Genomic DNA, 10,619 nt, shown 5'->3' with positions numbered 1-10,619 from the left:
TCCCTAAGTCGATCAAAAACAGTTTGTTGCACCATATCATTCACTACATCTGCTGCAATCTGTGAGGCTATTACTTTACTTTCTTCAGTAATAGAGTATTGTATTTTATCACTTTGCTCATGCAAAACATTAAAACCTTCTTGTAACATACGAAATAGTTCATTTATTTCGCTCCGTATAGTATGATGATCATTTCTGAGTTTCATCATTTCATCTTTTACAACAACAAGTCTTCCTTGAAATGCCGGCTGCCTAGTCGTGGTGCCAAGCTCCAGTACTTCGAATTGTCGCAGGAAGCCAAGAGCCAGCGACGTTTTTCTTTTTTGAAGACCCGTTGGCCCTTAGGCTACGGCGTTATACAGCACCGGGACCAACCGCATCGTGGTGAGGCAGAAATATAACCAAGAAGGTCCTGGGGCACGTGCCGACGAGCTATCAGCAGTATCATCCGCACCAGGTTGCTGCTGAGTGATGTGGAGGAGAATCCCAGCCCTTCACTGCGAGGTATGCAATGGAACTCAGCTGGACTTATCCAGGCCAAGAGGCTTGCTCTCCACAAAAACCCTTGTTGAGGAGAATGCGTCATTCTGCCTTCTAAGCGAGACGAAACTATCTTGTGCGGAAGTGTCGAGTTTCACAATCGCTTGTAACCAACATCATGGAGTGTCCCACCCCTCTAAAGGAGGCGGTGTTTCGATTCTTGTGCGTGAAGATCTGCCAGTAGAAGTAGGACTCACCGTAGTTGCAAGCATTGGGCATGCCCATTGCAACGATCCACATGTCAGAAAGTCTGGCGCTCACAGTGATGTCAGCATATTCTTCCCTCCGGGGAGATCATTCACAACTTCGCAACTAGACACGCTTTTGACGACAAGCGGACCTCACCCCATTGGTGCAGATGCTAATGCGCATGCAATGGCATGGAATCGCGCGATCCCCCCAGATACCCGTGGCGATGTGCTAGTACAATGGTGCTCAGATAATGATTACGTTATTCATAACGCTGGAGACTGCACTCGCCACACCACACGCCATGGCCCGTCCGCGCCAGATGTGACAATATCCCGAGAATGCCGTCTCGAGTCCTGGACGGCATCCTTCTCCCTGGACAGCGATCATTGCACCATCCCCTTCGACGTAGCAGTAGTAGATGATAATGATGAACCACTGCGGCTCCCTCGCCCTCGTGCACCCATCTATGCATGGAAGAAAGCGAAGTGGTCTCGCTTTAGACAAATGTCAAACGCACAGTGCAATAAACGCCTTAAAGAGAAAATGAGCGTTCACAAGAGAGAACGACTGCTGACCTCCGCCATCCGTATCGCAAAAGCTGCGGGGGTCAAGTCACTACTCCTTTTTGGACCCCAGAATTAGATGAAATCGAAGAGAAGATTCACAATTGTAAACATTCTGTCTCCCGAGAGAGACTAGTAGCTCGTAGAAGAGAAGTGCAAAGACAAACATCCCATAGACGCTGGAAAACCCTCTGTAATAACATGGCCGTGGCAGACGGCTGCTGTTGAAACATTTTGAAGAGGATTTACGCCCCACGACCCCTCATTACCCCGGCGATTAAGCTTAACAACAAGGTACTCACAGAAAATCAGAAAGCCAAGCACTTTATCCGCTTGTATTCACGACGAGCTCAACGTCACCCACATTCCCACCCTCCACCGCCCATTCCAGTCACCGATACAGAATCCATCCCCATTACAGCAGCAGAACTGGAACGGGCACAGCGTCTCCTTCCTAAAGGGACGGCCGCAGGTCCAGATGGTATTTACGGCGAGGCGCTCCAACACTTGGGACCTCGTGCCAAAGCAGAGACTCTTGCCCTCTTCAACGAGAGCCTCCGTACAGGCGTTGTTCCAGTCTCTTGGAAAGTAGACATCATTGTACCACTTCTTAAACCCAGAAAGAAAACCACCGACTTGGATTCATTCAGACCAGTTACCCTCACTAGTTGTCTGTCCAAATTAATGGAGCGGATCATTGCAGCCCGAATAAGAGATGTTACTGAAACCAAGCTGACCCCGCAACAATCTGGATTTAGACCTGTTCACTCGACGTTAGATCAACTATTGCATCTACGCGCAGCCCTCACACGACCCACCCCTGATTCGCGTACAGGTGCAGTATTCGTTTACTACGCCAAAGCTTTCGATACTGTAGACCATGATCGTATAGTTAGTGCGATGCGAGAGATGGAACTCCCACCGCACATCATTCGATGGTCTGCATCTTTCCTTAAGGGGCACCAAGCCAAAATACGAGTAAACAGTAAATCCTCTCCTTTAATGCTTTTCCACTGCGGCGTGCCACAAGGAACAGTCCTCGGCCCACTTATGTTCATTATAGTAATGAACACCCTAAGCAAACGACTATCCCAAGTTCCCTTATTGTTTCATGGTTTTTCGCCGATGATCTCACACTAGCAGTACGACACGTCAACAGAGACATCATAAACAGTACACTGCAACAAGGACTAAACATAGTGGATGAATGGTCCAAAAACTATTTTATGGAAATCAACGTGGACAAGACGAAATACACACTTTTTGGAACCTCAGACCCGCATCCCCTTTCTCTTAAACTACGCGGTATCCCCGTAGGCCCGGAGAAAACACCTGAACTCCTAGGCATCACCTTCCCTAACTACCGAGGCATGTCTACCCATGTGGTTCAAACGAGACAACGCATGAATTTTCGATTACTACAACTTGCAGCAATCTCCTCCACCACATGGGGATCGAAGCGTGATGTCCTTCGAACCTTCTACCTGACACTAGTTCAAGCCCGGACGCTCTACGGCTTTGAGATCTGGTATTGGGATGCGGCTCCCACTTCACGCAGAGTTCTAGATTCAGGTCAAAACAAAGCTTGCCGAACCATAGCAGGTATCCCATATGGGTGTCGCTCCGCCGACGCACTACGTGAAGGCTGTCTTCTCCCATTAGAGATGATGGCCATGATTCGGAGCCTCAAATATTTAATGCGATGCCAAACACGAGGTGGATCTCTCAAAGAAAGCGCAGAACAAGTCTATCACGAAACCCATCCAGTACGAGAATTCTATGTACGCATCATGAAAATCTATCCAACACTCGTTATAGAGCCACGCGAGCCCCCTTTACTGACACCAACTCTACGGTTCGGTAAACGCGCTCGCTTCTTCACATCGCTGGAAAATGTCTCAGCTGATGACCCTGAAGAACGGAAAAAAGAAGCATCCGAGCGTTGGATAGCCCGTCACTTCCGCCGTAAAGGCACAGATCCGCCGCCGCGTACACATTATGAAATCTGGACTGATGGCTCCGTATTTCTCGGAGTAAAATCTGGAGCAGCAGCAATGATATACAAAGATGGTGAACTGCTATGCACCACACATAGAGGCGCTGGCCCCCTAGCCTGCAGCTACACAGCCGAATCCGTAGCGCTATACGAAGGTTTACGGAGACTCCTCAAAATAATTCCCGCAAATAACCCAACACCATGCAGGGTCTCCATTTTTACGGACTCACTGTCTCTTCTCACGGCACTGGAAACAGGCCCACTGACCGTCAAAGACCCTATACTACGGCTCCTGTGGAACCTAATACTTCAAGTGCAACGTCACAAGGCCCGCATACGACTACAATTTATCTTTGGTCACTGCGGTGTAGTAAAAAATGAAAAATGCGATACAGAAGCCAAAAAAGATGCAGAACTACCGCAAAGAACTGATACTTGGATCACAGATATAATAGCCCACGCTAAACGAATACTTAAGGGAGAGGATAAACCCCATCTCTCCCATACATTAAAAATCACGGGATCCCGGGACCCCACCAAAGACAACCCGGAACTTACTAGAGAAGAAGAAACAGCCTTAGCACGTTTTAGCACAGGTGCTTCGCATCGCTATGGCTAGTTGCTGCAAAAGATACAAACCCATATCCCTCCTGGTTGTCGCTGTTGCAACCCCCAAAAAGTCAGTACTTCGACACCCGTTATTCCACCTAGCCAGAAAAGACCGCGCTATGCACTAAACAAAGCAACAGACCCTTCCACCTACACTGAATGNGAATCCGTAGCGCTATACGAAGGTTTACGGAGACTCCTCAAAATAATTCCCGCAAATAACCCAACGCCATGCAGGGTCTCCATTTTCACGGACTCACTGTCTCTTCTCACGGCACTGGAAACAGGCCCACTGACTGTAAAAGACCCTATACTACAGCTCCTGTGGAACCTGATTCTTCAAGTGCAACGTCGCAAGGCCCGCATACAACTACAATTTATCTTTGGTCACTGCGGTGTAGAGAAAAATGAGCAAAGCGACACAGAAGCTAAAAAAGCTGCGGAAATACCTCAAAGAACTGATACTTGGATCACAGATATAATAGCCTACGCCAAACGAATACTTAAGGGTGGGGATACACCCCATCTCTCCCATAGATCAAAAATCACTGGATCCTGGGACCCCACCAAAGACAACCCGGAACTCACCAGAGAGGAAGAAACAGCCTTAGCACGTTTTCACACAGGTGCTTCGCATCGCTATGGCTGGTTGCTGCGAAAGATACAAACCCATATTCCCTCTGGTTGTCGATGGTGTAATCACCAACAAATTAACATGCCAGTACCCACTATTCCACCTGGCCAAAAAAGACCGCGCTATGCACTAAACAAAGCAACCGACCGCACCACCTGCACTGAATGTGGGACACAATACTCATGCAGGAGTGCCGCAGTACAACATATGGTCAACAAACACATGGGTTAAAGAGGGCCGATGCGCTCTGGAAGATCAAATTCCCCCATGAGTCACCTCCGCCGGACATCCCGCCAGAACCTCCGCCACCCCCACAACCCCCACCTCCGGACACAACGTTACCCCGTCCCACTTCGCCCTAGAGCAAAACTCCATCCGTTTGCCTGCAGTATGTGTAAACGAACATTTCCGCTTCAAAATGGATCAACGCGCCACCTTAGATACATGCGCAATGTCACATGCCCTGTCCCAGAGAGAAAACGCCCGCGAGCCGACGAACCGATACCACCAGAAGGATCAGCATTTCCCTATCACAACTGTGATATGGTAGCGCGCTCTAAAACAGGTCTCAAATCCCATATTAGAGCACGGCATCCTGAGAACCACAAAAACGACGCACCTCGCCCTCAGCTCATACCACAGCCTGCTTCACTATGCTGCGAATTATGTCTACGCGACTTTGGCAACATTGGTGGTCTCGCCTGCCACACAGAATTTAAACACCCACCTGGAACTCCAATTCCGCCAACAACGATACAAGCAACGTTTCCGCGCAATAAGAAACGCCAGCGAGATACGTCGCCACCGGAGTGTGAGGACAGAGGGAAAAAGTCCAATGCGGAGTATGCCAGAAGTTCTACGCTCACCTAGACTCCCTCGTAATACACTGCAGAAAATTCCATGAAGGAGAGGGTCTGCCCAAAAAATCGAATTCCACCAATGCACGATACAAAACAACGAAAACGAGAGACCTTCCGGCATTAGTCTGTCCCACGTGTGGCCACCAATGTATGAGTAAGTCAGGCCTAACTCTACACCGAATGCCACGACACGGGTATCAACCCACCCACGCCCACACCAGGCAACGCGACGAATGCGAAGAAACAGCTCTGCACCTCTTGTGTTGCCCCACTCTTCAGCCACTGCGAGTTCAATTTGCGATGGTTGATGATGTACCCCTGATGAAACTATGTTTTTCTAAGCTGTCAGCACAGTTCCTTATTGTGGTGGAGTGGAACTACACTATGCCACAGTCTTCACACCCAAGAGAAACCCTACGCAGCTTACCCCTCCCATCTGTAAGGCCTCCCCACCTCTCTAAAATCAGCGACGGGCTCGAGCATGGAAACCTTGATGGAAGAGTACGCTCAAGACGTCTGTCGCCGACCAAAAACAAGCAACAAAATAAATAGGAATTCATTGAGGCCAATCTATTAAAAAAAATAACAAAAAGGAGACTTGAGGATGGGTTTTGGGTAAGAAAAGTGAGAGTAGAGAGATCTGGTAGGGTTTACTCGATCAGATTTCTCGCAGAGTGGTTTTCTCGTATGGGAACGGGCTACAACAAAAAACATATTACAAGAGCTTGGGCATCCTATAAAATAAAGGGATCATCTTCCTCTTCGGAGCCACTCGAAAGTCGGTAATTAAATTGCTCTACGGTGTACGGTTGATAGCCGTACCATTGGAGTAATATCCATCAAGACAAAAAGAAAAAAAAAAAATCCATGACAATACGGGGTACCATGGGTGGAGGGGTGAAAGGGGATATGTTTGATCATACCCTCCTAATGCACACCATGGAGTAAAGGAAGTATGTGTGATCGATTGTGTGTGGTCGCATTTTTTTTTTTTTTGCTGAAAATGTTGTGGGAGAAGATGAGGCGAATTGGCATTCTGAGGAAAAAAAATAAAATAATAATAATAAGGATAAATAAAGAGGTAATATGTATGTGTGAGAGTAATTGTGTGTTGCCTCTTTTTGTAAAGAGTGGCATGGTATTACAGTGATGTATGCAGTCATTTTTGTTATGGTTGTGAGTGAATGGGTTTTGGATTCCAATTGTGGTGCTGGTATAAATATTATGGTGATGCATTGGTTTCTTTCATCATTTTTCTGTTTGGAAGTGTGTTGATTATTGTACAGTCTCTTTGTTTTGTTGATGACTTGTGGTATTGTTTTTGTGTTTGTTGCCGGGCGTACACTGTGTTTTTGGTGTATTTTGGTGTTCGAACTGCCTGGTAATGATTTTATTGTAATGGGAATACAGACACTGTGTGTGTATGAATACCGAGTAAGATATTGAAGTGTGTGTGTGGAGACGTTTATTCAATATTGTTTTGATACCATTTGTTTTCCACTTCTTCTAAATTCAGGGTGTTGTTTCAATATCTGTGTAACTCTGGGTGTGTTTTATTGTGTGAGTGGTTTACTGTTGTACCCCTCATTGGGTTGTGTTTGATTGCTGTTGTGATGTGTTCTCTCTCTCTCTTTCTTTCTTTCTTTTTGTATTGCTGTGTGCCCACTGCCTTGTGTGTTAAATGTGCGTCTGCTTTTCTCTTTTTCCTCTTCTTCCTTGTTACCACAGATCCAAGCAACTCACAGTGACAATAATGACAACGATGTTCATCCAACTGCGCCGTGTGGTGTACCTGTTGGTACTCCTGCAATGTTGTGTGTGTGTTTATGATGTTGATGGCGCCCCTGGCGATACCGAATACACTGATATGGTAACGAAGCTTAACAGCTCAATAGTGGGAGCAGGAGAAATGCTTTTGAAAGGAGAGTTCTGTTTACCCGAGTGGGAGAAGTACCGAAACGCCTGTGACACGGACGCTGCGCTCGCCAAGAAGAGCGCTGGGGAGCTGAGTGGGATCGTCAAAGACTTGGAAAGGAAAATTGACGAGCACATTCCTGATGTCAAGGGAACCGGTGGGATAAGAGTAAGCGTGACTCTCGAGAAAGTAAAAGAGTTGGGGAAACAGGTGGAAAAAACCAAGCAAAAAACAAACGAGACTCTTGTTGAGGCGGAGAAGGCGCGATTATCAGTTGCTAAGGCGCAGGCGGCACAGGATGGTTGTGCGACCATACGTAATAATATAGAGAGCGCCAGGGCGGACTTAGATCGGATATTGGAGGGTTTTTTGGGGTATATGAGGGACGGGGATTCGGAGGTGAACAAAAGACTCGATAAAGACGGGAGAAACATGAGCGGAAAGATGGTTGCCTATGTGTTGGCGTATGGGCATCGCGTTGGGTGGTCCAAAGGATACATAAAGGCGGCTGAGGAGAAGATTGCTGAAGCGAAGGAGGAGGCCAAGAAAGCAGTTGCGGCACTAAAGAAGATTGACGCACGGTTAGCGGAACAGGAGAGTTTGGCGGAAGAAGCCAGAGAAAAGGGCGGGTTGGTCCAAAAGGCAATCAAGGAGATGAGTGAATCAAAGGAGACGGAGGAGAGGATCGGGAGTCTCACGCACCGGGAGAAAGCAAAGGAAAAAAGAGTGGAGACCGCCAAGGAGGTTGCTAAGGAGATGAAAAAGGCGATTGAAGATAGTATTAAAGAGAAGGAGAAGAGGGACAAAGAGGAACGGGAGAGAAGGGAAAGAGAAGAAAGGGAGAGAAAGGAACGGGAGAGAATTGAAAGAGAAGAAAGGGAGAGAAATGAAAGAGAAGAAAAAGAAAAAAGAGAGAGAGAAGAAAGGGAGAGAAAAGAAAGAGAAGGAAAAGAAAAAAGAGACAGAGAAGAAAGGGAGAGGAGGCTAGCAGAGGAGAAGGCGAAAAGGGACGAAGCAGAAAGGATGGCGCAGGAGAAGGAGGAACTGGAGAAGAAGGCCAAAAAACGCAAGGACGGTGGGGTTGTTTTTACGTTGGCACACGGTCCTTTGGTGATGCTTCTGTTATGTGTGTTGGGTTTCGCACTCGTGTGCTGATCGGTGTTCCCATGACACAGTTGTACAGTCAGCCTTTGTTTGAGTGGATATGGAAGCGTTGTAGGTGCACTGTTCTTTTTATTGGATTTTACTGTTTTTTTTTTCAGTACGATAAATCTCTTGTTTGCATTTTTTACTGAACAAATTTATTGGACTCCCTATGGCATTCATCACATGATAAACCATCGTTTTCTGAGAGGCGTGTCCTCTTTCTTTGATGGCATTATTATCTGTGGTCTGTTTTGCCGCCATTTACTGTGGTCTCCTGGTGATGTGTGTATGCTCCGTGATATTAATAACTATTGCTTTTACCCATGGGAATGGAATACAATCCCAATATGTTTTAATTGCTGTGACTGAAATGTGAAGAATGGCAGGAGGTTCAAGACACACAAACACGCACACTACCAACCCTCCTTCTCTTTGTGTGTGTGTGTGTGGACTGTCATCATGTGTGCATCATTCCCATTGCTCGCCCTGTACGAAAGACACACACACCTACTGCTGGGAATTGTGTTCTTGCCTCCTGAACATATTCACATAGTGATCACGGCTTTCTTTCTTTTTGTTTTGTTTTCATTATGTTGTTTTTCCCTTGTGTGTCATTATAATTTCATTGCACATTATGTGCAGCTGTGTGTTTCTCTCTTTTGCGTTTCCGATACACCCCGTGTGTCTTGTGTGTTCATTTTTATGGAATGATTCTTTTTTTTTCATTATATACAAACTGCTGCACGGACATCAAGAATAAAAAGATATGGGTACAGCACGTTCGGTACACAATGATTTTCCGTTGTTAACCTTGGGGTGAATTGGACGGTGTCCAGGCATAGCAGCCACATTAAGTAATGGATTTCTTTTTGTTTTTACATCTTTGCTCCATTATTGTGTCTGCCTCACGCAGTCACTCTTTTTTTTTGCATTTTTATTTTGGTATAAAGATTGGTGGGTTGTAGGTGTTTGAGTGTGCCCCTCTGTTGTGTGTTCCTTTGTGTGTTTGGGTTACTACCCACACCGCCCACGTAATAAAAACACGTTTCTTTGTTCTCACCTTCGCTCTCGGTGGTGTCACTCACGGCATTGCCGCGAACATATTTCTACCCTTGTGGTGTGTGTTGTTTGTTGTGTGGTTTGCTTGAGTGACTGCAACCTGCGGGGAGATGGACTGAGACTGTTCCGCCTCGGCTTCGCGTAATGGGTCTTGTTTTCTTTTTCTTTTTGGGGGTTGAGTGGATGTGCTGGTGTGGGTGGATGTGTTTCTCTGATGGGAGTGGCAGCTGTGTTTATTGTATTGTGAGTGCACGGTGTGGTGTTGGTATCCCGTTGTTGTTGTTGTTCTTTTCATGTGTGTCTCTTTTTCCTCTCTGTAGGTGTGTGGCTCCGTGTAAATTTTAGGGAATGCCGTAGTGCCTCTCTGATATGAGCATGTGAGACTGTCATTGTGTGTGTGTGTGTGCACTGTGAGTGGGAAGGACACTTTGTGTTGTTGGACCGCTCCACTGCGGCCTCTGTGGGGTTCACTGAATGGCGGCGTGGAGATATCCAACGACATGTGCGTGAGCGACTGGAGTGGGGGTGTGGATCCTTTACGCTAGTCCACTGCCCTGCGGTGCGATTGGGTGCACACATGAATGGAGTAATGAGAATTCCCTCTGTCCCGAGTTACTATCTAGCGAAACGACAGTCAAGGGAACGGACTTGAAGGGCCAAGCGGGGAAAGAAGACCCTGTTGAGTTTGACTCCAGTCTGGCTCTGTGCGGCGGCATCTGGGGTGTAGTATAGGTGGAAGCGCAAGCACAAATGAAATACCACCGCTCGGAACGTTGCTTCACTTATCGAATGAAGGGACCAATGGGTTTCGCGTAGTCTGTGGGCCATGCACCGTCTAGGTTTGGGATTTTATGGCGGCAACCCCGTCTCCACGGGAGGTGGCGCGTGTTCGCAAGGGCATGTGTCCCCGTTTTTCTCCTTTACGGGAGGGCCCGTGGGCACCCAACCGTGCTGACAAACTGAACCAACGGGGTTGCTTCGGCAGCTTCGGAGTCTTGTTTCGAGACATCTGCCAGATATGGGGAGTTTGGCTGGGGCGGCATATCTGTTACACGACAACGCGGGTGTCCTAAGGCGAGCTCAGTGGGAACAGAAATCTCACGTA

General features: G+C 47.3%; 6 protein-coding genes across 6 annotated transcripts; all 6 read left to right on the top strand.

The window, feature by feature from the left end:
* Positions 1-471: 471 nt before the first annotated feature.
* Positions 472-1,374, top strand: TM35_000062850 (Tbingi protein; the record flags this gene model as incomplete). The annotated part of the gene is made up of 1 exon (XM_029023322.1): positions 472-1,374. One exon carries the CDS (start codon positions 472-474, stop codon positions 1,372-1,374), a length of 903 nt encoding a protein of 300 aa, XP_028885346.1.
* A 605-nt stretch (positions 1,375-1,979) lies between these two features.
* TM35_000062840 (Tbingi protein) lies at positions 1,980-2,435 on the top strand (the record flags this gene model as incomplete). Its single annotated transcript, XM_029023321.1, has 1 exon — positions 1,980-2,435. One exon carries the CDS (start codon positions 1,980-1,982, stop codon positions 2,433-2,435), a length of 456 nt encoding a protein of 151 aa, XP_028885345.1.
* An 86-nt stretch (positions 2,436-2,521) lies between these two features.
* TM35_000062830 (Tbingi protein) lies at positions 2,522-3,910 on the top strand (the record flags this gene model as incomplete). Its single annotated transcript, XM_029023320.1, has 1 exon — positions 2,522-3,910. The coding sequence occupies one exon, from the start codon at positions 2,522-2,524 to the stop codon at positions 3,908-3,910; it is 1,389 nt and encodes a 462-aa protein (XP_028885344.1).
* An 864-nt stretch (positions 3,911-4,774) lies between these two features.
* Positions 4,775-5,404, top strand: TM35_000062820 (Tbingi protein; the record flags this gene model as incomplete). Its single annotated transcript, XM_029023319.1, has 1 exon — positions 4,775-5,404. One exon carries the CDS (start codon positions 4,775-4,777, stop codon positions 5,402-5,404), a length of 630 nt encoding a protein of 209 aa, XP_028885343.1.
* A 170-nt stretch (positions 5,405-5,574) lies between these two features.
* TM35_000062810 (uncharacterized protein) lies at positions 5,575-5,946 on the top strand (the record flags this gene model as incomplete). The annotated part of the gene is made up of 1 exon (XM_029023318.1): positions 5,575-5,946. One exon carries the CDS (start codon positions 5,575-5,577, stop codon positions 5,944-5,946), a length of 372 nt encoding a protein of 123 aa, XP_028885342.1.
* Positions 5,947-7,147: 1,201 nt separating this feature from the next.
* TM35_000062800 (uncharacterized protein) lies at positions 7,148-8,464 on the top strand (the record flags this gene model as incomplete). The annotated part of the gene is made up of 1 exon (XM_029023317.1): positions 7,148-8,464. One exon carries the CDS (start codon positions 7,148-7,150, stop codon positions 8,462-8,464), a length of 1,317 nt encoding a protein of 438 aa, XP_028885341.1.
* Positions 8,465-10,619: the final 2,155 nt, after the last annotated feature.

Source organism: Trypanosoma theileri (genome assembly GCF_002087225.1).
Source record: "Trypanosoma theileri isolate Edinburgh chromosome Unknown TM35_Tth_6_V1, whole genome shotgun sequence".
Classification (NCBI taxonomy): Eukaryota; Euglenozoa; class Kinetoplastea; order Trypanosomatida; family Trypanosomatidae; genus Trypanosoma; species Trypanosoma theileri.
Note: the sequence above shows the minus strand (reverse complement) of the source record. Positions and strands in the feature narration are given on the sequence as shown.